The following is a 25683-nucleotide window of genomic DNA, read 5'->3' on the forward strand; positions in this document are numbered from 1 at the left end:
GCAGCAGCCTTCAAACAGACACAACAAAAATTAAAGCGATATCACTGAATCTGCACAGAGCAGTTACACCGTTATCATAACTACTGGTGTCCTGTGTACGAACAGTTGCGATAACGGCACAACCGCTGCGCGCGGATTCAGCACAGAGGCTGAATTCCCTTTAAAAGCGGGAAGCCCGCGCGGCTCCTCCCTGTGGGCGCAGGGCGCCGCCGCTCTAGCCTGGGCGAGTCTATGCCGAAGCCCCGCTCTGCGCCTGGCATTGGACATTGAAAGGCGGGAAACCGGTTCCGGGTTCGACCGGAAGCGCCGAGCGGAGGGCGAGGCGCGTCGCTAGGCCGAGCGGGAGCTCCGCGATTTCTATTGGGCGAGCACAGCGGGGGGGGCAAGAGGCGTGGCCAGCAGAGAGGACGGCTGAGGGGAAGGGGCGGAGCCTGTTTCTCGTGGCAACCCTGTGTTGCCGGCGTCGTGGGCAGGACGGGCCCAGGCGGCCGCTGAGGGGAGCCTCGTCCGGCCGCAGCGTCGCCTCCCTGCCCCGCTCGCCGGCCCTCACACCCGCCGCCGCCTCCTCGGGAGCCCCGCTGTCGCCCGCCGCTCGCGATGCGTAAGCGGGACCACCGGCCAGACCTGGCCGAGGCGACCGCGCTGCAGCGGAGGCGGTTCCGGGAGCTGCAGAGGCAAAGCCGGGTGCTGGACGCCAGAGCCAGGACCATCGGCGTAAGGGGGCGTCGGGGCGTGCGCGGGGGTCCCGACTTCGCGGGTGGGGAGCAGATGCATCCCGGGTGGAGTGCTTCTGAGCATGGGCAGAGTGCCCGCGTCTTGAGAGAAACGGCGCCTTTTCTTTTCTTTTTTTTACGGGCCCGCGACACCAGGGATCGACCCAGATACGCGCCTTTCTGAGACCGGAGCGATGAAACGTATTTTAATAAGGATGTCGTTTCACGTAGGCTGAATCTACACAGAGCAGTTATGCCGTTATTTTGTGTATTATTTATTTGTTGCATTTATATCCTGCCTTTTTTCCTCTCGCAAGGAACCCAAGGGGGCATGCATAGCCCTCTTCCTCTCCATTTTATCCTCACGACAACAACCCTGTGAGGTGGGTTGGGCTGAGAGTCTGTGACTGGCCCAACGTCACCCATTGAGCTTCCGGGGCTGAGCAGGGACTAGAACCCAGGTCTCCCAGCCCAACACTCTCACCACTACACCACACCGGCTTATCATACCGTTATCATAACTATTGGTACGCGTGACATATCATAACTATTGGTACACATGACACCGATGGGCACCAAGAGTTATAACGGTACAATAACGGTATAACCGCTATGTGTAGATTCAGCCGTAGGCTGATTAATAGTTATTAAAGGACCGTGCCACAACCTTCCAATGAGGGTCACGATAAGAACTTTCCTGTAGCTCGTAACTGATCTTGGAGCCTCCCTGCTGTAAATGACCAGCAGAAAGACTTGGATAACCCTGTAGAATAAAGTTAATAGCCACAAATATTTCTTCAATGATCAGGGGCTGGACGCGCCCAATCTCGTCTGATCTCGGAAGCTAAGCAGGGTCAGCCCTGGTTAGTACTTGGATAGGAGACTGCCTGGGAATAGGCTTCCTGCATGGAGCAGGGGGTTGGACTCGATGGTGTTGCAGGCCCCCTCCAGCCCTATGGTTCTATGAGTTATATGATCTATGAGGATAGCTCCTTTCTGAAATGTTCAGAATCATAGCAGCAACTACTGCGAAGAGTGCAATCCTATGTGTGTCTTCTCCAAAGTGAGTTCCTCTGCATTCAGTAGTGCTTGCTCTTGGGTAAGTGGGTATAGGACTGCACCATAAGTTTGGTAATTGCTATAGTTAATTCCAGTTTACATTCCATATGCAACAGAGTTTTAGAGTTGGTTATATATCTTCCATGCATCAAATGTATATCTTCTCAACATGTTTTGAAAGTATTTCTTTTTGAGTATTTCAAACTTTTCACACAATGGCAACAATACAGGAAATTAACAAAAAATAAGCATATATGGTAGAGAATTTTTTTTTTACTGGAGGTTAATGGAGCTTATTCTCAAGTAAGTGTGCATGATATTCCACCCCGCATGGATTACAATTATTTAATGCATTTGTATCCTCTGAGGAGTTCACCACTTCATTCACAGGGTTGTCCCATGATTCACAACAGCTCTGTGAGGTATGCTCAAAGATGGTGATCAGAGTTGTGGTGGCCACTCAGTGAGCTTGATGGCTAAGTCTGTAACTCATATCTTGTGTGTTTGCTGCATGAAACAGCAGTGTAAAATCAGTGTGCTCACAGTGAACACAATTGTAGTGTAACACACGAAGCCACTCAGCAAGGATTTGAATACAGATCTCCCTGGTACCATTCCAACATTCTGTTATACCACGCTGGCTTTCACTAGAAATGTGCAAGCCCCTGTGCCTAGATGTCTAGAATGTGTCTGTAAAGCAGATGTTACATAATTTGGATCAATACATACTTCTCAGTTCCAAGGTAATGTCTTGAGCTCACAAAATGAGTTAATATCCTTGAAACTGCTATGACATCCCGTATCTAGCACAGAAACGGATCAGGCTTGGTAAAGTTACATGGTCAGTGTGTTCCACATAATTCTTGTTCAGTGGATCACGTCTAAATGGTGTACCCTGAAGAGCAGATGTTATGTTGAAGTCAGCCCAGTGTGGTTTCAGTTTTCACTTTAAAATATGTTCAGACTTGTACATCTGAATCAGGGTTTGTTTTGTTCCTGTTTACTACAGGTTGAAAAGGAAGCTTTGGACACACAAATCAAAGACAGAAAGATTCAAGAAGCAACTCAGAGGGCATGTGATGAATCAATTGGTATATTATAAAGCCAGTCGTTTTTAATACAGTAATTTGGCGAACTACAGTCAATGTGTTCTTTTCCTCAAATTTCTTCTTCTTAAATAATAATCCTAGTAATCTATGATTTTGCTGCTATGGACATGAGTGCCTGCAGAAAGTTTTTCAGGGGTGGGAACAAAGCTATACAATAGTATGTGGTTATAATTTGTGCTCATTGCATACACTGCTATAACACATCTGTGCATAGCAGCACTAGAATCTGCAAGAAGTGTCTTTGGCAGTGGGGGGGATGGGTATGCTTGATCAGGGTTTAGGGCTCAAGAGGTGCCTGGACTACTCTATGTTTCACATTGTTATCAACCACTTTTTACATCAGGTAACATAACTTTCGTGTCATTTGAATTTTAAACTGCACAATTTATTTTTTGCAACCGCACGTTTTTTCCTGGTGCTGCACCTCTTGTATCTAGTTGCGCCAGCCCTGATAGTATTAGACAACAGGTCTACCATTTGTGGTAGATCTGGTGACTGAGTAGTAACAAGGTCTGGCACCAGGGGTGCTTCCAGATGAGACTTTTGTTGCGCCATTGCCTTGCCTCTTTCACAAAATTTTATGGATGGTCCAGACAACATTCTCTTCCACTCGTAAGTGTCCTGTATTTTCTTGTCACTTCTGTGTTTTTTCTTTCCAGAAAAAAATCTGTTAGAGGAAAAGATGGAATAGCTGCACAATGCCTTTCAATTATTAGTGCTAGGAGCCCTCTGTCTGGAAGTTCCTCAGGATTATTTGGGATGATGTAATGACAATTGACTATATAAAACAGAAAGGACAAGGTCCTCAGTAACCATTTCAGTACAAACACTCTAGGTGTAGGAGACCTACACAACTGCACCAGACCAGTTAATTACAAAAATTATAGCGATTAGTGGTACAATTATGCCAATTGATTTTACAAAACAATAATTATAAAGTCAGTCAAAATTTCAAAACAACATCGGTTATACTCGTCAGTCTACGGAATCCCGGTGTGTTTCCATTTCGACTCTGTAAAATCTTCATCAGGTACTCCTGTAGATATAACATGTTCAATAATAAATTGCAGTAACTGGTAACATTGAAGAAAAAATTTCACTTCCTGAGTGGACAAATACTTTCCGTGGTATACTGGTCAATGAAGGCAAAATAGCCTCCTTTATTTGTGGGTTAAGAGTGGGGTAATCCCTCTGATTTTTTTCCAGCTCACCCTTCCCAGAATGTGTAGATATTCTCAAGACCAGTCACCAAACAGACAGTAGACACTGCCTCACTCTTAACCCACAAATAAAGGAGGCTATTTTGCCTTCATTGCAAGTTGAAACGGAAACACACTGGGGTTCTGTAGACTGGCGAGCATAACTGAAACTGTAATGACAGTTGAACCAGTATAGATCTACTATGTTTGAACATAGATTATGCCCTATTTTGCACCAATGTAAGGGTCTAGCTATATGTTGCACACGATCATGGCTGTTTTTAAAAAGAAAAACAGTTTCAGGACAGGTGCTTAACCCTTATTGCGCCTTCTGGTTTTCCACTCCAAAGTAAGTATGCCCCCCCCAATGGGTTCCAGACACACCCATATATACCCTTCCTAATGTCTGTTTGAAAACTCAGAGTAAAAAGTGGTGGGGGTAGTTTAGAGAAGAAAGCAGATGGGAAAGGGGTTAATCTCCGTCTCCTCCTCCTCGGGTCCATATCATTGCCCCCAAGCTGCTTATCTTCAAAATCAAAAAACAATGGTCAGGGTTATGTTACGCACCCTTACATGTAACATGTAGTTAGCCCCTCAGTTTTGTAATACATCAGAGGAGTGTATTATAAACCCTGGTGGGGGCAGCCAAGCATTGTAGCCTATCGTTCACACATGCTTTGTTGTTGTTCAGTCGTGTCCGACTCTTCGTGACCCCATGGACCATAGCACGCCAGACCTTCCTGTCCTGCGCTCTCTCCCGGAGCATGCTCAAGTCCATATTCATTGCATCGGTGATGCTATCTAGCCATCTCATCCTCTGCCGTCCCCTTCTCCTTTTGCCTTCAGTCTTTCCCAGCATCAGGGTCTTTTCCAGAGAGTTTTCTCTTCGCATTAGGTGGCCAAAATATTTCAGCTTCAGTATCTGTCCTTCCAATGAGCAGTCAGGGTTGATTTCCTTTAGGATGGACTGATTTGACCTCCTTGCAGTCCAGGGGACTCGTAAGAGTCTTCTCCAGCACCACAGTTCGAAGGCATCAGTTCTTCGGCGCTCAGCCTTCCTTATAGTCCAGCTCTCACAGCCATACGTTACTACTGGGAAATACTACTGGGCTTTAGCAGTCTTTTGCAATAACATCGCTTTTTCAGCTTTTCAGCCTTCTCATGAAGGAAAGAAGCAGGTAGAAGCATTTCTGAGTAGAAGTTCTGTTGTATTGTCTTTGCACACAAAACACGCACGCACACACCACTCAAAGGCAGTATTTACAGCACATACGGGTAATCTGCATCCCGTGGGCCATTAGTCCACAGAGCCCTGGGCAGCCTGCCCACTTTTCCCCACCATCCAGCTGATCAGGTGTCAACTGGGGGCAGAAAACAGTGATCTAGATTAGGATGGCTAGATCAGGAGGGGTTTTAACCTCACCCCCCTGTCAGTGATCCTGATGCAGAGATTGCTGTTTCCTTGCTGCTATTAACAGGGTCAGGATCACTGTGGGTGGAGAGAGACTTAAATTTCCCATCCAGCAATTCCATCCCCTGCGTGCTGAGATTTGGGTGAGTAGGAGGGAGGGAAGTGTGTGCGTGCATGCGTGACCCCAGCCCACCACCAGGCACTGCATGCCACCCTGGGAGCCAAAAAGGTTGCTCAGCCCTGATTTACAGGGTCATTTCCCTTGTGAAGAGAGTACTGAAAGCATATGGGATTTTTGTAATGTCTTTTTGTTTATAAATACTCAAGCATGGGGAAACAGGCAAACACCCGGTGCTAGTCTCTTAAAACAGCATTGGCTCCCCCAAACCAAACAGAATATGTACCTTCTTATATCAGTGAGATTTAAGCAGACATAGAAATGTATAAAGGGTTGTGCCTAATGAAGTAAAAAGAGATCTTAGTTTTTTGCCTTTTACAATAGGCTGAAACCCCTTGTTTGATGCTTCTGTAGTTGTAAACTGAATTTATGAAAATTACTGTGTTTATAACCAGCTTTGCTTTCTTTCTAGCTATGTTAATCTTCAGTCTTTCTATGCTGCCTGTTTACTGTGTTACTTAAATGTTTGCATGTTTCTACCAACATAAGTTCATTCAATAAAAATATATTCCTTTGCATCTCTTCAGCTTTTTGAGAGCAGTGACCTGGTTTGCACAATCAAAACAAGCCAAGTGGACTTGTTTAAATAAGCCACGGTGACTTGTTTGAGTTGTGGAGCGTGCTCGGTGCAATTTGTATAGTTACTGCCCGTCCGCAGTTCACGTCATGTGAACCTAGGGGGCGAGGCTTGTTGGAGGGTTAAACAGCCCTCAGATAAACAACCCTCCCATTGGCTGTTGTAGGGTTATTTGAGGGTTGTTTAATCCTCCAGCAAGCCACGCTGCCTGGGTTCAAACAACATGTTAAGCCGTGGCTGAGTGGTGACTATACAAATCTTGCCCGGCATGTACCACAGCGCATAACAAGCCCAGTGTTACCCAAAAAGTAGCCCCCACAGCCACCTATGATACAGTAGTGTGAGAAACTGCATTTGACAGAGGAAATTAGAAGAAGCTATATACAGAATTGGCGATAGCCCAAGACATTTTGGTACCAGAGAGTGCCTCCTTCCCCTGCATGGTAGTAAAAACATAATAAATAATTGACCATCTGCCATCCACAAATTCACTTGCCTAAGGCCAGCCACGTTCATCTGAAATATAGGGCTAGCCCTGCACAGAATCACTGGATATGTAGTTTGGATGTAGTTGTTAATACCCATAGTATTACGTTTTTTAATTATTTTCCTGATAAGTTAGTAGATGATTTAAAAACGGGTGGGCAACTTGAGGCCAAAACATCTTGAGAGCCACAAGTTGCCTACCCCTGGTTTAAAAAATAAACATTACTTTTGGATTTTGAATCACACATTTGTTAAAATCTAGCTGCAGAAATGAAACAAAATGACAAGATCCTCTGCATGCTGGATGAACGACAGAAAAGAGACATGCAAATTCTAAACAAAGCTCTTAATGAATTTCGCCAACATTATCAGCGACCAGAAACACGCCGTGAATTTGACTTGTCTGACCCTCAAGCCCTAAAGAAAGATACTCCTGCTCGTCTCGCAGACAGTGACCCTCGATGTACTGTATCTGGTTTGCAGAAGTTTATGGGGGAAGATTTAAACAATGAGAATAGGCAGAAATTCCAGAAGGAGCAGACAAGAGAATGGCTTTTGCAACAAAACAGAGACTGGAAGAATGCACTGGCAGACAAAAAATTTGCAGGTAAGTGAACATGGAACTGTGAATTTGATTGTGCAGCTGGCCACATGTCAGTTATTGAATCCTCCTCCACACCAAAAACATCACACTTGGAAAACTAGAACACTTCTCCCTGACATGCTAGTTTTATATGTGGAAGGAGGTTTTATTTGGAGGAGAATTCAGTTTTGTGAGGCCCCACCTGCTGTCTGAAGTAGTACAGTCCAGGCACAGTTTTGCCCCCTTGGGGAGAACATGATCTTAGTTAAATAAAATTTAGAGTTAAGCATATGGATTAGCTTAGTAGTTGTCAAGCTTCTCAAGCAGAGGCTCACCTTTATTTTTATTTTTCCTACCATACCTGCCCTTGTGTCGCAAGGGTAGGGATGGGAGAGAATTTCTCCCCGAAACTTCGGGGGGCCGAGCGCCAACGCATTCGGTCCTCTGAAGGTTGTTCGGGGAGAAATTCTCTCCCCCCCCCCCCCCCCCCGGGATGGAACTTAACCTTTCACGAATGTCCCTCCCAGCGGCGGGTCCTGGCGGCGGTTCGGCAGGTCTTCGTCAGGGGCGGGGGCGGCAGCCGGTCTTTTGACCGGCTGCCGCCGCCGCCATTACAAGCAAAGTAAACAAAAACAAAAACGCCCCTGTGATAGGCTACGTAACGATTAACGTAGCCTATCACGGCTAGATTTGCAAAGTCATTCGTGATAGGCTACGTTAATCGTCATGTAGCCTATCACGGGTGACTTTGAAAAAGAAAAAAGCGCGTACGGCTAATGGCGGCCCCCATAGGGAGCCGCCATTCACGTTCCTTATTTGGTCCCTGTAGTCTACGTAAAGATTTACGTAGACTACGGCGAAAATAAGGACAACGCAAATAGCGTTGCCCTTATTTTCGCCGTAGTCTACATAAATCTTTACATAGACTACAGGGACCAAATAAGGAACGCAAATGGCGGCTCCCTATGGGGGCCGCCATTTGCGTACGCGCTTTTTTTTTTCCTTTTTCAAAGTCACCCATGATAGGCTACGTGACGATTAACGTAGCCTATCATGGCTGACTTTGTAGATCTAGCCATGATAGGCTACGTTAATCGTTACGTAGCCTATCACAGGGGCGTTGTTTGTTTTTTTTCTTTTGAAGTTCGCAGCCGGGGAGACGGGGCGCTTCTCCCCAGCCTGAATTTCGGCCGGGCGAGGCAGGAAGCCTCCCCCCCGGCCTGAATTTCGGCTGGGCGAGGAGGGAAGCCTCCCCGCCCGGCCTGAACTTCGGGGGGAGCAGCGAAGCGCCTCCCCCCCCACCGCAAAGCAAGCTGTGAGACCAGGTAAGTGACTTTCGTGCACCCCTACTCAAGGGTCACTAGAATCATGAAGAGATAATTTTGGAAGGTACCGCTTATTATATAGGGGTGAAAAAACTATACCCCCTGAAATTAATTATACTGCATAACGATTAAATATAAATGAGTACTGTCCTCCGTTGCATCTGGTCATCCTTTCTCTCATTTTCTCTGTTTTTACTACATTTATTTAAAATATTTATAAGCCACCTTTAAGTGTAAAAACCCTCTTAAGGCAGTTTCCAGTAATCAATAAAAACATCAATAGCACAGAGTTTCAAAGCAAAAAATAACAAGAACCAACAGATTAAAACTAACACTTCCGGCCTAATACAGATATTAAAATCCAGTAACACAAATTTCCATTCAGGAGTCTAATAAAATGATAAAACTAACTTAAGATAAAGCCACCCAAAACAGGGTGCAATCCTATCTAGATAGGTGGCCGCCTCCGAACTCGGAGGCCGCTGCCTATCCAAAGCAAGGCAGGAGAAGCACAGGGGGGATCATTCCCTCCATGCTCCTCCTGCTCTGCTTTTTCTGCTAGACAGCTGTTTTCAGCTGTCTAGCTGTGGGGGGGCCAAGTGGGAGAGGAGGCTGCTGTACAACATGTAGGATGTGTCGTACAGGCTGATCTGCTCTCCCTGCCCTGGAACGCCCCCAGCCCTGCCCCTTTTCAGCTGCTCCGCGCTCCTATTCCGAGCGCGGAGGATGGGGCTTCTCCGTGCTGCCTCCGAGGTCAGTTCCCGGAAAACGGCATATCCTATGGCCATCTAGCCACTGTCTAGCGGCCATAGGATTGCTCCCTAAGGATCACTTAAAGACCTACAGCAACGGAGCTTGGTGCACCCAGTTGTAGTGTCTTCCACAGATGTGTGGCCATCCGTCCCCTGTGTCCACCAACTTCGTTGTTGTCCGGGGTGCAGATGACCTCAAGAGTGTGGGCAGGCTGTCATGGCCAAAGTCCTCAAACAGTCACAGTTTTAAGGGTTAAAAGAAGCACTTCAAATTGGGCCTGGAAACATGCCAGCTGCTGGTGCGGTATAGGTGTCCCTGTCCCCCTCCAGCACTCAAGGGGGACAACGGTGATGGTGAGGCTTCTTATCTTCCTCCCCTTTTTAGTAACTTTGAAAAGCTTCTGTGGCACAACGTCAGCAGTAGAGCTCTGGTTGTCGCCGCCACCACTATCCTTCCCAGAATGAGGAGAGCATCTGCCAGAGTTGGTGTGTATCCGGCAGGTGTTGCTTAGTCACACTGATGGTGGAGGAGAGGATACGTTACGATTGACAAAACCCATCAGTGCTTTTGTTCTCGTCCTACGGCATTCAGATACATGGAGCATGAACACTCATGTATCATGGAAGGAGTAAGCCAGGGCTAAGAATGGGAGGGATTACTAGTTAATTGGGAGTTGGGCAAATGAGTCAAGAACTGAGGAACAGACAGAAACAACAGAAGAGAGGACAAGTAATAAATAGTGGGGTGGTTTCCCCCCCACAGTGAAACGGATTTACAGTATGACATTTGGATGCATATCTGATTCTGTTTCACTAATTTAGATGATCTCCATGACAAACACAGAATGGAACTTGATCAAAAAGCTATGAACCTTCAGAGAATAGATGAAGAAACAAGACGAGCCATTTGTGTCACTACTAAGGAATTCAATAAAGCTCTAGTAAGTTAATATTAATTACTGGGGGAAAGAAGACAAAGATGCATTATTATTTTCCAAGTTTTCTATAATACAGTCCAACAAATAAGACATTGGAAAAAGCGTTAAGAGCAGTGCAGTTCAAAGAAGGGTTTTTTATGTCCTCTGTAGATATGCTTTATCCCAGGATATTTGCCTGTATAACACCACTAAGGTGATATATTGAGTTTGAGTTATTAAAGTCTAGTTGACAGAGTATTGGACTTGGATCAAGAAAACCCAAGTTCTTGTCTTTTTTCAGCCTTGAAGGTCACTGGATGGATTTTAGCAAGCCTCAGCCTAACTTACCCTTACGGGGTTACTGTGATGGCGTAATAGGATAGCTCTAGTTTATATGGCTCTGCGATCCCCAGAGGATGAGCAGAATACTAATATGCTGAATAAAGTCTATTTGATACAACAGATATACACAATTGTGGATCTGTTATATTTGGCTGGGCCTTACTATATTGCACTAGATTTCCAGCCTTTTTTTTAGGTCTAAATCACATATGATATTCTCCCTTTCATTTTGGAACATATCTGTATGATACTTGATTTTAATTGATAGGGCAGCAGAAGTTAGCTTTTCCATACAACATTTATTTCAAAGTGCTGAGATAGTATTTGGTGGGCATGCAGATAGTGCAACATTTGTTTGCTCTCCACTCTGTGACCTTCTTGCGTAGGGCAAGCAAAATTAGACCTGCCTTGTATCTCTGAAAATGCTGGGAGGTGCAAGTTTAGTGACTATGCTCTGCTTGGCACTACCACCAGTAAAATGTTTTATTACAGACACCTAAATTGCAGAGTTTGAATGATTTGCGATAGTTCAGGAGGGAAGACGTTTTTGGATGAAACAGACTATAGTTATGAAATGTTTTCGGAACTGTTCCAGGACTAAACAATCCCCCATTATTATCTGGCTATTTAGTTTCACTCAAAGTATTATCCTTCAAACATAGAAATAATTGTTTTTTCCATTTTTTCTTAGAAATGATCAATCTTTTGTTCCAGGAATAAAAAAACAGGATTTTTTAGGGTAGTGGAGGGGATCATTTTTAGATAGCACATTTGGGATAAAATCCTTCCAAGCTTGTAGGAAAACTCCAGTTCCAGTGGACTCCTGCAAAACTTAAAAATTGGCTTGTATTTTCTGGTAAATGATTCCAGTAAGAGAGAGAACCAACAACAGTGAAGTTTGATATTTGATTTGCTTGACCTTTTGATGTTTAAGTCATTGGTTTATTCTGGCTAAACTTCGGGAATTCCCTCCAAAATAAAATGGGGTTTAATGAATTATGAGCAGTGTGACAAAGAGACTCAAGTTAAAGTATTAGAAATCTGCTTGTGACAAAAACCATAGTTCCAAGCCTCCCACCTTCCTTGTGAGGTAGAATAGGCTGAGAGGCGGTGCCTTCTTTTTTTTTACTTATGAGTAGAGCTCATATTTTTACCCTTAGACTGAACATGTGGGAATTCAGACTTCCAATATTTCAGAGGAAAAGAGCTGTGCACACCTCCCATGGGCCCATCTGATTACTTCTGATTCTCATTTATCTCATGTTTGCTTCTTCTTTCTGCCCTGCATAACATTGGCTCCCCCTTTCTTTAGCTCCTTTAATCTGGTTTCTAAATGTTTGCATTCTTTAGCTCTTCCTTATCTATCTTTATTCTGCAAAACATGGCCCCTCCAGGAAATTCCTGACTTGTGTGGCGGATAACTTCCTCCTACAGAAAGTAGAGGAAGGAACTAGAGGATCGGCTATCCTTGACTTGATCCTAACCAACAGAGATGACTTAGTGGATAAAGTAGCAGTTACAGGAACTCTGGGGGAAAGCGACCATGTTGTACTTGAGTTCTTGGTTCTAAGGGAAGCAAAAGCCGAGTGTACTCAAACGCGTACCCTGGATTTTAGGAAAGCTGATTTTAATAAACTCAGAACAATGATCAGTAAGGTCCCATGGCAAGCAATGCTAGCGAGAAAAGGAGTCCAAGATGGGTGGGAACTTTTAAAAAAGGAAATTCTCAAGGCACAATCACAAACAATTCCAACAAGAAGAAAAGGTGGAAGACAACAGAAGAAGCCAATGTGGCTTCACAAAAAGCTTAGGGATGACCTGAAAACAAAAAAGGACACATATAGGAAGTGGAAAGAAGGCCAAGTAACAAAGGAAGAGTACAGGCAGGTAGCACAGAATTGCAGGGATGGCGTCAGGAAGGCTAAAGCGGAGAACGAGGTGAGGTTAGCGAGGGATGCTAAAAACAACAAAAAGGCTTTCTTCAGCTACGTGCATAGTAAAAGGCAGAGGAAAGAAATGGTTGTTCAGCTATTAAATAAGGATGGCAAAATGATAACAGATGACAAAGAAAAGGCAGAGGTGCTCAATTCCTACTTTGGCTCAGTCTTCTCCCAAAAGAGGGTCTATGACCCCCCTGGCAAAGGCGAAGTACAGGCTGAAGGGGCAGGATTGCAGCTTGAGATCGACAGGCATATGGTCAAGGAACACCTCATTACTTTGAATGAGTTCAAATCTCCAGGGCCAGATGAACTGCATCCTAGAGTCATAAAGGAACTGGCAGAAGAGCTCTCAGAACCGCTGTCTATTCTCTTTGAGAAATCATGGAGGACCGGGGAAGTGCCAGATGACTGGAGGAGGGCTAACGTTGTCCCTATCTTCAAAAAGGGTAAAAAGGAGGAACCTGGGAACTACAGACCAGTCAGTCTGACATCAATCCCTGGGAAAATTCTGGAGCAGATCATAAAGCAATCCATCTGGAAACACCTTGACAACAATGCAGTGATTACTCGAAGCCAACATGGATTTGTCAAAAACAAGTCCTGCCAGACAAATCTGATCTCATTTTTTGATCAAGTCACCTCCCTTGTAGACCGTGGGAATGCTGTAGACATCATATACCTCGACTTCAGCAAAGCTTTCGACAAAGTGCCCCATGATATCCTGATGAGCAAACTAGCTCGAAGTGGGCTAGATGAAACAACGATCATGTGGATCCACAGTTGGCTACAGAATCGGACTCAAAGAGTGCTTATCAATGGGACCTTCTCAAGCTGGGGAGAGGTAACGAGTGGGGTACCGCAGGGCTCAGTCCTGGGCCCAGTGCTCTTCAATATTTTTATTAATGACTTGGAGGAGGAGGTGCAGGGAATGCTGATCAAATTTGCAGATGACACAAAATTGGGAGGGATAGCTAATACTTTGGAAGACAGAAACAAAATTCAAAGTGATCTGGATAGACTGGAGTGCTGGGCAGAAAACAACAGAATGGCATTTAATAGGGACAAATGCCAAGTTCTGCACCTAGGAAAAAGAAACCAAATGCACAGTTACAAGATGGGGGATACGTGGCTCAACCACACTACGAGCGAGAAGGATCTTGGAATTGTCGTCGATCACAAGCTGAATATGAGCCAACAATGTGATGTGGCTGCAAAAAAGGCAAATGCTATTTTGGGCTGCATTCATAGAAGCATCGCTTCCAAATCCCGGGAAGTACTAGTTCCCCTCTACTCAGCACTGGTTAGGCCTCATCTGGAGTACTGTGTCCAGTTCTGGGCACCACACTTTAAGAAGGATGCAGACAAGCTGGAGAGGGTTCAAAGGAGGGCAACAAAGATGATCAGGGGACTGGAAACAAAGCCCTATGAAGAGAGACTGAAAGAACTGGGCATGTTTAGCCTTGAGAAGAGAAGACTGAGGGGAGATATGATAGCGCTCTTCAAGTACTTGAAAGGTTGTCACAGAGAAGAAGGCCAGGATCTCTTCTTGATTATCCCAGAGTGCAGGACACGGAATAATGGGCTCAAGTTACAGGAAGCCAGATTCCGACTGAACATCAGGAAAAACTTCCTGAGTGTCAGAGCAATACGGCAATGGAACCAATTACCTGGGGAGGTGGTGGGCTCTCCCACACTGGAGGCCTTCAAGACGAGGCTGGACAGCCATTTGTCAGGGATGCTCTGACTTGGATTCCTGCATTGAGCAGGGGGTTGGACTCGATGGCCTTGTAGGCCCCTTCCAACCCTACTATTCTATGATTCTATGATTCTATGCTCACTATGTTCTAGGCTTCTTACTTTAAAACCTAAGGTTTGCTGTTCTGTTCCTTGTCTTTGTTCTCTCATTCTGCAGTTCGTGATCCTGACATATGCGCTATTCCATCCATGTTTGAATTTTACTTGAAAATCCATCATTTAAAATTGTCTTCTTAAGTTGGATCCTTTGGCCTCCAGTTTTCCATTCCCTTCATTACCTATTCTCCTTTTCGTCTTTGCCTCTATTTAGACTGTGGGCAGGGCTTGTCTCTTTTTAACTTTTATACAGTACTTAGTTTGTCAGTCCTATCAAAATAAGTAATAATACGCAGTAAAAAATAAAATGTAAAGACTAAGTAATTTTCCCTAAACAGTAAAATTATTTGAACAAATGGTGTTTTGTGATATTGGGTGTATACAGCTGGCCCCAACCACTGTCATAGAAGAAGCAGCTGTAGAAAGTTTGCATCCTGGGACTGTAGAAAGAAAGGGAAACATACTCTAGCCCCATCCATTGGCCACAGGGCTAAGGGGTGCTGGGTTGTGTGAATATGTGTGGGCTTTATTGCTGTTTTTATTATTTGTTTTGTATTATTGCCATCTGCTGAAAGCCTCCTTGAGGGTCATGCAATCAAAAGGCAGGATATAAATCCTCAAATTAAATAATATATTTTAAATAATACATTGATAAATATTTAAAATTAGAATAACAGCATAATTCAGTTATTACAATAAATGAAAATGTCTCTCATTCAAGCAGTTTTATGTTTAAGAGCAAATTATTTACTTTTTAATTTTTAAAAAAACCCAGCTATTATTGTGATTTATTTAGCGCAATCAGTGTTCCTCACAGTTTACAGAGTAATGTATAAGAAAAGACTGGGTTCGCACAACATGCCAAGCAAAGCTGGGCTGTTCTTCTGGAACAACCTACTGTTGCTTAGTGTGTCGTCTGCAGGTGGACTGTGTCCCCACAGTGGATTATTAACCCTCCCTGAGAACCACCGCTCTGTAGCAGGGGTTGTTTTACCTATGGTGGGTTAACATGTCGTATGCCAACCCACTGTGGGTAAAGGGCATCGGGCAGCAGAAACCCCTGCCGCTGTTCTGAAGCAGGGCCACAATCGTCGTTTGCAGGCCCGGCCAAGCCACTGCCCGGGGGTTGAGCAACCCCTAGAACAAGCCATGGGTTCTCAGGTTGGCTTGTTGTCCAAAAATAAGCCACCTTGCAGGAAGCGGTCTGGGTTCGGACGACACAACAACCCACCGTGGCTAGTTACCTGCGATGGATTGTCATATTGTGCGAACCCAGTCAGAGTGTGACAGAGTGAATAACGTTAATAACCCAGATGGGGTTTCGAGAGTGGACGTGGCCTGAGTCGAGTCCAGACATCCAGATGAAGAGTCTTGAAGGTCTGCATTTGGCCTGGTGGCCAGAGGTTCTCCACCCCTGGTGTAGCAGGCAATATAAACATGTATTGCCATGCTCATTAAGAATTACAGACTACATAAGACAAGATACATTTCCCCCAGAATAACAAATGATTGTCTGGTGCTCTTACAAGTTTTGCCTTCATCACTGTCAATTTTAAGGCTGCTGAATCTGAAGAAAAAAGAAGACTAGAAAGGCAGCAAGAAGAAGAAGATAATGTAGCAGAGATCTCAAATCTGCTTAAAGGAGACCTGCTGTCTGAAAACCCACAGCAAGCTGTCAGCTCTTTTGGTGCGGGTCGAGTGATTACTGACCGATGGAAAGGGATGAGCCAAGATCAACTGAAAGAAATACGTGATATTCAGATGCAACAAGTTCTAGAAAAGCTGGTATTCAATTTTATATCATCACTGAGAAACATAGCAGAGTCTTATTAAGGCTGTTCTTTACTGGGATTTAAAAAAAACACCTAAATAATTATAATTGTTTTGCATCGGTCTTCCTAATCTCTTAAGAAAGGGCTAGTTCACACGTAACACCTTGTGCCACTCTGATCCCACAACTTCCTTGGGAGTGCACAGGGTCACTGCCAGACTTTAAAAAAAAATAACATATTAAGATATATAATTGCTTAATTTCTTAAGTAATAATTACCAATAATTTACAGTATCTAACAACTGATAGAGAAAAAATACTATATAATTAATTATATTGTATATCCATGTCAGTCTGACAATTTCAGTATTCTGTTAACAGTCTTAAATACAAATGAATCTTTCATCAGCTCAGTCCAGTTCAAAAAGCAATCCTACAGTCCCTAGACATTGTCCGAGAGGCCATAGGATATTAGGGATTTCCCTCTCCAAGGATGTAAACAAAGCTATGACTCTGGGGGGGGGGGATCCCCATTTGAATTTTTGGCCCCCACCTCTCCCAGCCTTTGTGGAAAACTTCTGCGGTGGCTCCCCCTCCTTGAGATTGGTGTCACGGAGGGGAGGAAATTGGCATTTTGGGCTGTGACTGTGGCATGGAGAAGAGAGGGTGTGGATCAACCAGATCCACAAGTCTCTCAGCCTCCACTCAGAAACTTCTCCTCTAGCAGAAGCTGAAGGAAAGGAGGACAGAGTGACTAAAAGGCCTCCATCGCTTCCCTCGCTCCTCCTGAGCTGCATAGGCTGGACAGAGATTGGAGCCCCCTGTCCATCTCGTGTCAATTCGATAGGATGGCTCTCTCAATCTCATTAATTTAGTACATTGACTACAGTGTTAAATAAAATCTAAACAATTAATTCTTTCACACACCAGTGCAGTATAGTGGTTAGGATGTTGGACTAGGGCTGGGGAAGCCTAGACTCAAGTCCCTGCTCAGCCACGGAGTTCACTGGAATACCTCAGGGCAGGCACTGTCTGTTAGCGTAACCTACCTTACAAGATTGCTGCGAGAATAAAGTATGGGGTGGGGGGACAACCATGTACACCACCTTGAAGGAAAGGTGGGATATAAATGTAATAAATAAATAACTCCCTTCCCTTAATTTTTATCCAGTTAGTCAATTTAATACATTAGTTAAACACTAACTCTTAATTTCCCATTCCACAGTTGTAGGTGTGTTTGCTTTTCCTGAATATTAAGCTATTAAAGTCCATGCAGTCATCAATATATAGTTTCTATTTCTTGTTCTGATCTTACCTCTTCTAAATATCCTAAGAGAATAATTATGGGATTTAATACAGTTTCCAGTTCTGTTATCTCTTTAATTTTTTGTCCTTATTTTTGTACAAAATCTCTACATCAATGGACATTCCCACCAAACATTCAGCATGTCAGCTGCAACAGCAACAATTAGGAAATAATATGTTAAGTCTCCATGGAGTCCTCTACTGTCTGGCAAATATTTTGGGTTAAGCTGACATTTGACGTCAGTTGCGTGCCTGTCTTCCAAATATATTTCCATGTTCTGTCTGGCTGCCAGGCCACCTCTGCCACTATCAGGTGGGCAAGTAAACTGACTGACTGACTGCCTGCAGCAGGGACTCTGGGAGAAGTCCAGAGGTGGCACTGCTCTGAACTGTAGGCCCTGTGGCCAAATTCCCCATAGGTATATCAGGGTGGGGCTGCCAATTCCAGGCATGCAGACCCAGCTCTAAACACCACTGCCACCATCATTATTGGCTTTTTTCCAAGAAAAACAAACATTGTATAAGATATTTATGCTGGTTGTCAAAATGAAAATCTGTTTTGGAATCAAAACATATATATCCTAAAACTTCCAATGTCATCAGCTGTAATGATTTAATAGGATCTGACACTCAGCATTACATTATTTCTTGTGTCCCAAGCTTTTACTTTTACTTTTAGGATTCTCTCCTTGATAATTTCGAATAGCCATAGCTAGATATTCAATAAAGATTGCAAGCAAAACTGATGAAAAGAGTAACCCTGGCATGTTCTCTTTCCAACCAGATGTCTAGTTTTGCTGTTGCTTTATGTAGAACCCCAGGGGTAGAATTTTCCTTCCATAGCATTTTTTCCCACACCTAGACCCAGAAATGCTCTCTCTGCTTAGACACATTTTCTGCATCCAGAAAGGCTAAAGTTTCTACTGCATTAACTTCATTTATTACTTTTATAACTTAGCCCTTCTTATATTATTCTTTACAATACCATTCATGAATCTGGAAGTTCCTTTCCTCCAAAAATCACTGGATAACCGCACTCAGCAGTTTTAGGTAGATATTGAATAACATGGGGGACAAGATGGCAGAACCTCATAGGCCACTGGCCAAGGGGAGGAGCAGGCTTCCCCCACACCACCTTCTAAGTCCTACCTGTCAAGAATGAATGGAGCCATTCAGTACAGTACCACCAGTCCTCAGCCCAGAAGTATACCACTGCTGAATGCTGCTGAGAGGTCCAGGAGAATCAACAGGGTTGCACTCCCACTGTCTGTCTTCTGGCACAAGCCATCCACTAAGTGTCAGGGTGGACACTGAGCCCATAGAATTCCAGAGTAGTTCTGATTCTGAGGAAGAGGAGTCGCTCCTGGGAGAGGAGCGCGCTCCTCTTTCCCAGGGCCAACAGCTGACGGAGATTCCTCCCACCGGCATTCCTAGCTTAGATAGCAGTCCTGGGAGTGACAGCGCGGGAAGCAGACTTGATGGACGCCGACGCAGAGAGCGGCGCCAATTGCCAAATGGAGGGCGCGGAAAGGAGGCGTAGTGCCCATATGGCGCGCAAACAATGGTTGCGCCCAGAGGATCCAAGGGAAAAGGGGAGGGACTCTCCCTAGCCTTTATGTTCAGGGTCTGCCAGTGATTCCCTTTCAAACGGGGACCAACTGTTCCAACTTAGGGCACAGGTACTCTGCTGCTCGTATCTAGTTACTAACAGTAGAGTTGTTAAGTTGTAAAAGAGGAATAAAGCTTTGAAAAGAATCCCTTTGTCTGTGTCTGGACTTGGCTACTGGATTAGACTGAGAGAGGCCTCCAAGGAGCCCTTGACACTAAGGTGACCAAGGCAGTTCTTGTTCCAAAACCAGGCTGAAAGCCAGACTGGAAAGGATCAGTCTGTATCTGGAGGTGCACTATAATGGCATGCTCCCTCACAAAAAAAAATTCTTACACCTACAAAACAACTATGTCAGGGAGAAGGGTAGGCTATAACCTTTCTCCCTGACATGCTAGCTTTCTGTATGCAGGGATTTTATTTGTTTTCTGTATTGAGTATTCAGTCATTTGAGCCCCCACCTACAGTCATAGGTTTACCTCCACTGTGAGAACTAGGCCTAAGAAGAGAGAAAACATGAGGGTCTCACAGAAATGACTCTGTGGGTTATGTGTGTGTGATCTGTTTTGAGAGCTGAACTTGGGAGTGGAGGACAGGATTCAGTCCTCCCTGCTCCTTCCCCGGCCTGCCCTGCACTTCCCTCCAGATGGTTGGCGCTATTGCGGAGAATGTGATTTCCGGAGTAGCTTTCCAGCCCAGGAGAAGGCACCCAAAGCATCATTTACACATATGTCCCCTCATTCGGCCAGGAAGCCCTAGTTCAATTGGGGCGATTGTATTAGTTGCTGGCTATGAAGAAATAACAAATATTCCCTTTTTGCCATAGAGGCTGGAAGAAGAAGAAAGTCAGAGAAATGCAGAATGGGACAGAAAGCGCATTCAGGAAGCCAGGGCAGCATTGCTTTATGAACGTCACCAGCAGCGTCAGAATCGAGAGCTCCGGAGAGCATTAGATAATATGAATGCACATCTCTCCCAGGAGCAGAAAGCAAGGTAGGAAGTATCAGGGACTTTGGGGCTTTTACCAGGAACCTCATGGGCTGAGTCTGAAACTCAGTCTGATGAGCTACTGTGCATTCTGTGTGTACTCCAACCCCTCTTCAGGCTCACAAAGGTATAGGGGTGTTCCACATCAGCACCTGTGATTGGCAGGCAAGTATAAAACCTCTGGATTGGTCAGGCTTGGACAGGGACTAGGACCCTGTCTCCATAACAATGGAAGGAGAAGCGAAGGGAGGCTCACCCAGATTTTTCTTAAGTAATTGGCCTTTGTGTGCTTTGGTCCACACAGGGCTCGATGAGTGAGTGCACCGCTCCAGTAAAAGTTGCTTCACAGAACATACTTCCGGGTGGGGAGATTGGAGTAAATGTCATCAGACTGGCAGGGGCTGCTCAACCAATAAGAAAGCCTCCTCATCCAGGCTGTCTTTTTTCCTTCTCCTGATACTCCCATAAAGTGATGGATGGACACTTAGCCTCATTGACCACAATGGGAGTTACTTCTGAGGAGACCACTTCCCCAAGCTATGCCCAATTGTTTTTTTATTTCTCCCCTTCTAAAACCACTATCTCACTTTGTCACTGTCACACAATAGCGCTAATGCATGATAGTGACATAGTGAGAGATAGGGGGCATAGCTGTTGCTAGACAAATGCGAGAGAGTGACCTAGTGACATTAAAAACTGCTTTGTAGGTGTAATTTTTTTAACCTTCCTTTCTGGTTGAGTGATTTCTTTCATGTCTCTGTGGCTCTATCACGGAAGTGCTCTATCATGCAAGTGCACAATCGTGTGATAGTGCAGTTGCATGATAGACCAAATGTGTGATAGAGACATGAAAGAAATCACCCATCCAGAAAGGAAGATGTTTTTAAAAAGTAACACCTGCAAGGGGTTTTCAGTGTCACTAGATCGCTATCACGCATTTGTCCAGCAATAGCTATGTCCCCAAACAGTGGCACAGTGAAGTAGTGAGATGGGGGGATATACGTATTGCTGGACAAATGAAAGATAGTGACATACTGAGATGGCGGGGAGGTGTAGGTACTGCCAACAAAAGCACTATTTTGGTTTAACACTTTAATTTTTAAAACGAAGTTAGAAGCTGCCCGGAGCACATCTATACTTTGCGGGAATGGCCAGCAGAGTATAGTGGTAGGCAGGGTGAAGTAAACGCCATGAGGTAGTGCAGAACTCTGACGGCCAGCCCTGAAGTGGTGGAAACAGCGGGGAAACACAGGTGGGGAAAACACTGGGGAAACATCCCTTGACTGGAGTCAGTGAGGAGAAAGACACACCCCTGGGCAAGGCTATCATGCCGGAGTAAATGCGGAGTGTGGTGCACGCCACAACAGAAGTGCAGACAACCCGAATTAAGGAAAACAATTGGACTAAAAGTGGTGTCGGAGGAACTGGTTTTTCAGCATGAAACTCTGGAGTGGCTGCAAGATGGCCAGGACACCATGTGTCCCTAATGATGTCCAAACGCAGCCAGCTCGGAGTAAGTCGCTCATGGAGACACCCCTAGGATCCTAGTTTTCTGCCTTTACCTGATCAATAGAGCACTACTGTCTGCCTGCTATTCTTTAGGCTTCAGCTTCCAGCCTCTCCAGCTTCAGTCCTGACCTCAGCAACCCTGGCCTAGAGACATCCATCCCAGATCAAAAGTTTAATATGGCCTCGCCCAGGCCCTGGCAAGGGACAGACAGTTATTTTGTTTTGATTAAATTTTGTTATACATGATCCAAAATGCTCAGTGTAAGGAAATTCTTTAGTGGATTTGCTTATTCTAAATTCATCCATTTTTCATAATAATATGCATGAAAAACAAACACACACACTGGACTTCTTCAAAATGACAGACTTCATAACAATTGCCTATAGTATTTCAAGATACTCCTGGGGTTTTGGTGGCAACTCTACTTCACGTATTAGAGAAAATATTTGATATTGGTTTGACACACAATCCTAGAAAAAGAAATATATATTCAGTATACATTTATTGCTATGTTTTTATTATCGTAAATAGACAACATATATTAACTGAATATATTTATTTCCAGGCAAGCTTATCTTGATGAAGAAGTATATGCAAATTTTCCTTCTGGCCAGTATTACACACAGTTTAACACCACTAGTCGGTGATGTTGAAGCCATTGTTCACTGTTGGAGACATATCTAGAATGTTTGTAGAATATTTATATGAACTCTCATCTATGTAATAAAGAAAACATTACACCAATATTGTTTTTCTTGGCATTGGAATTTATGAAAGTCAGATTCTAGACTTTTATTTATAATAAGAGCTGTGAGGAACCTTGCATTTACAAAGAAGGAATAAACAATAGAAGATGTTTACAGTTCTGCTTATGACAAGTTACTGATTTTCACTATAATGGTTTTTGAAGAATTTAAATTTTTACTGATTTCGGTAAGTTAAGTGGGATTATTTTAGGATTGTTCAGTGCCTTATACAGTGGTGAGAAAGTGTGTGAACCCTAACGATAATTACAGAAATTCCATAGTTTTACCACGATAGCCTTTGTGAGTCAAAACCAGTCCTTTTCTAAATATCCAGTAGGGTTTGTATTAACCAATTCCGTGACTTCTGAACTCAAGTGATGTATAAATGAGGCCAACAATGAGTACTTAAGAGTCAAGGGATGTGCAAAAGTAAGTGAACCTCTGGTTGCATGAGGTGTTTAAGGGAATAATTAGAATAAGGTGTTTAAGTAATTGGGTAGATCTTCAGGGGTGAGTTTGGGAGGCCCCATCCTATAAAAGGATCAGAAACTTTGCAGATTTGGTCTTCCCCGTATGATTGTGTGGAAACACGTCATGCCACGATCAAAAGACATATCTGAGAACCAGTCTAGAAAGGGTTACAAAACCATTTCTAAGGATTTGGGACTCCACCAATCCACTGTCAGACAGGTAGTCTACAAATGGAGAAGGTTCAAGACCACAGTCAATCTACCCAGGAGCGATCATCCTGCCAAAATCTCTCCAAGGACAAACTGGCACATCATCCAGGAAGTCAGAAAGTACCCTGGAGTAACATCCAAAGATCTGCAGGCCATTCTTGCCTTGGGTAATGTGAGTGTTCATAGAATCATAGATCATAGAATAGTAGGGTTGGAAGGGTCCTATGAGACCATCAAGCCCAACCCCCTGCTCAACACAGGAATCCAAGTTAAAGCATCCCTGATAAATGGCTGTCCAGCTTCATCTTGAATGCCTCCAGTGTGGGAGAGCCCACCACCTCCCTAGGTAATTGGTTCCATTGTTATACTGCTTGAACAGTCAGGAAGTTTTTCCTGATGTTCAGCCGGAATCTGGCTTCCTGTAACTTCAGCCCATTATTCCATGTCCTGCACTCTAGGATAATCAAGAGATCATGGCCTTCCTCTCTGTGGCAACCTTGCAAGTACTTGAACAGTGCAGTCATATCTCCCCTCAGTCTTCTCAAGGCCAAACATGCCCAGTTCTTTCAGCCTCTCTTCATAGGGCTTTGTTTCCAGTCCCCTGATCACCTTCATTGCCCTCCTCTGAACCCTCTCCAGTTTGTCTGCATCTTTCTTTAAGTGTAGTGCCCAGAACTGGACACAGTACTCCAGATGAGGCCTCACCAGTGCTGAGTAGAGGGGAACTAGTACTTCCCGGGATTTGGAACCTATATGTTCATGACTCAACGATAAGGAAAAGACTGATTAAACAAGAATGGCGTTCATGAGAAGATAGCCAGGAGGGAACCACTGCTCTCTAAAAAGAACAGTGTTGGCCATCTGAAGTTTGCTAAAGATCACATAGATGATTCCCAAGACTTCTGGAACAATGATCTCTGGACAGATGAATCAAAGGTAGACCTTTTTGACCTCAATGAGAAATGTTATGTTTGGTGAAAAACAAACAAACCTCCTCCCAACTGTCAAGTGTGGTGGTGGGAATGTGATGGTTTGGGCCTGCTTTACTGCCTCAGGACCTGGATGGCTTGCCATCATTGACAATACCATGATTTCTGCAGTGTATCTGAAGATTCTAGAGGAGAACGTCAGGCCATCTGTCCATGAGCTGAAGCTGAACCGAAAGTGGGTCATGCAACAAGACAATGATCCTAAACATATGAGCAGATCTACAAAAGACTGGCTGTGGAAGAAGAAATTCCATATTTTAGAATGGCCTAGTCAAAGTCAAACAAATGTTGTGGCAGGACCCAAAGTGAGCTGTTCTGCAAGGAAACCCTCAAATGTCACTGAGATGAGGCAATTCTGTAAAGAGGAATGGGCCAAAATTCTTCAAAACCGATGTGAGAGACTGACTGACAGTTACAGGAAACACTTACTTGAAGTCATTGCTACTGAAGGGGATGCCATCAGGTACTGAATCTGGAGGTTCACATACTTTTTTCGTACATGGATATTGAAAGTTGAATCAGCTGATGCTGAAAAAGCATCATGTTTGTGTGTTACTTGTTTAATCCGGTTATCGTGTTCTTTATTTAGGATTATGGGGTTAGATTAAGTTTAATATTTTATGTTGGAAATATGTGACAATCCTAAGGGGCTCACAAACTTTTTCTTGCTGCTGTATGTACATCCATGTAAAATGTTTCTTGATAACAGACTTTTTACAATGAAACTACTGACAGAAACACATTCATGAGACACAGGGCTGCTGCTAAAAACAGCATCCCTATTATGAGTTTTCCACCATATCATATGGTATCACTTAACCCATGTAATGACACCATAACATAGCACAACCTTCCCTAACCTCGTACCCCCCAGATGTTTTTGACTACAACCCCCATCATGCCTTATAATTGTCCATGCTAGCTGGGGCTGATGGAGATTGTAGTCTAAAACATCTGGAGAGCACCAGATTGGGGTAGGCTGACATTTTGCATTTCTCTACCCCTGTTCCACATCATTGGCAGGGGTGGGAAAACAAGTGACACCATGACATGGATACATGATATATGTTATGGAGGAGAACTTAAACATGGGTATATTTATCTCATGTGTAACATGTCATTCCTCCCTGTGCATAGATAGGAAGAAAATAATGTGCAAAGAACAGAATCTGCATCTCATTCATGGCCTCTATTCAGTCCCTCACATGGCATTGTGCCTGTGTAGGCCACCAGATGAAACCTTCTGGAAAGCTTCTGTCTTCTTATGGAAGTGCTTTGGGGGGCCCATCTGGTTAATGGTTTTTCATGCTGCCTTGGAGCATTTTTATTTTTGAGTCATTTTGTAGATTTTTTAAATTAATTAATTCTAAGATCAAGCACTGGGAATTGTGTAATAGTTTTCTCATCAGCGGGAGTACTCAGGTAAATGTTTACAAATCCCTGTTATGCAAGCCTGTGTACCATGGATTTCAGTGGGCTTTGGCTGTGCATACCTGGGCATGTGCCATGATTGGATCCATGTGCCCGGATCCAGAGACACACTCGCGTGCCAGAGCTCTTTTGAGATTTTCTCTATTATCGGGTCCCCTGCTGCTTTTTAAGCTTCCCCCAAGTATAAAAATCATTGTGGTAAACTAGACAAGACAG

At 44.2% G+C, this 25683-nt stretch overlaps 1 protein-coding gene across 5 annotated transcripts; it reads left to right on the forward strand.

Moving 5' to 3' along the window:
* Positions 1-440: 440 nt before the first annotated feature.
* On the forward strand, positions 441-22482 carry RIBC2 (RIB43A domain with coiled-coils 2). Of its 5 annotated transcripts, none has more exons than XM_084811304.1 (7): positions 441-963; positions 2782-2863; positions 6995-7339; positions 10215-10333; positions 16000-16227; positions 19951-20117; positions 22187-22482. In XM_084811304.1, exons 3-7 carry the CDS (start codon positions 7003-7005, stop codon positions 22266-22268), a joined length of 933 nt encoding a protein of 310 aa, XP_084667430.1. In that variant the 5' UTR covers positions 441-963; positions 2782-2863; positions 6995-7002; the 3' UTR covers positions 22269-22482. The 5 variants fall into 5 exon arrangements, with proteins under 5 accessions (XP_084667430.1, XP_084667429.1, XP_084667432.1 ...); XM_084811303.1 differs by having other exon boundaries at positions 441-714; XM_084811306.1 differs by having other exon boundaries at positions 441-714; positions 2782-2844.
* The last annotated feature ends 3201 nt before the right edge of the window (positions 22483-25683 follow it).

This window comes from Heloderma suspectum, chromosome 7, assembly GCF_057233095.1.
Source record: "Heloderma suspectum isolate Gila_16-S chromosome 7, 16-S_ref, whole genome shotgun sequence".
Taxonomy (NCBI): Eukaryota; Metazoa; Chordata; class Lepidosauria; order Squamata; family Helodermatidae; genus Heloderma; species Heloderma suspectum.

Excerpts from the sequence above, each read along its gene's own strand:
- RIBC2 (XM_084811303.1), top strand. The coding sequence starts at position 598 with ATGCGTAAGCGGGACCACCGGCCAGACCTGGCCGAGGCGACCGCGCTG. Across the intron at positions 2,864-6,994 it reads GGCATGTGATGAATCAATTG|CTGCAGAAATGAAACAAAAT; the intron begins GTATATTATAAA and ends GTTAAAATCTAG. Across the intron at positions 20,118-22,186 it reads TCCCAGGAGCAGAAAGCAAG|GCAAGCTTATCTTGATGAAG; the intron begins GTAGGAAGTATC and ends ATTTATTTCCAG.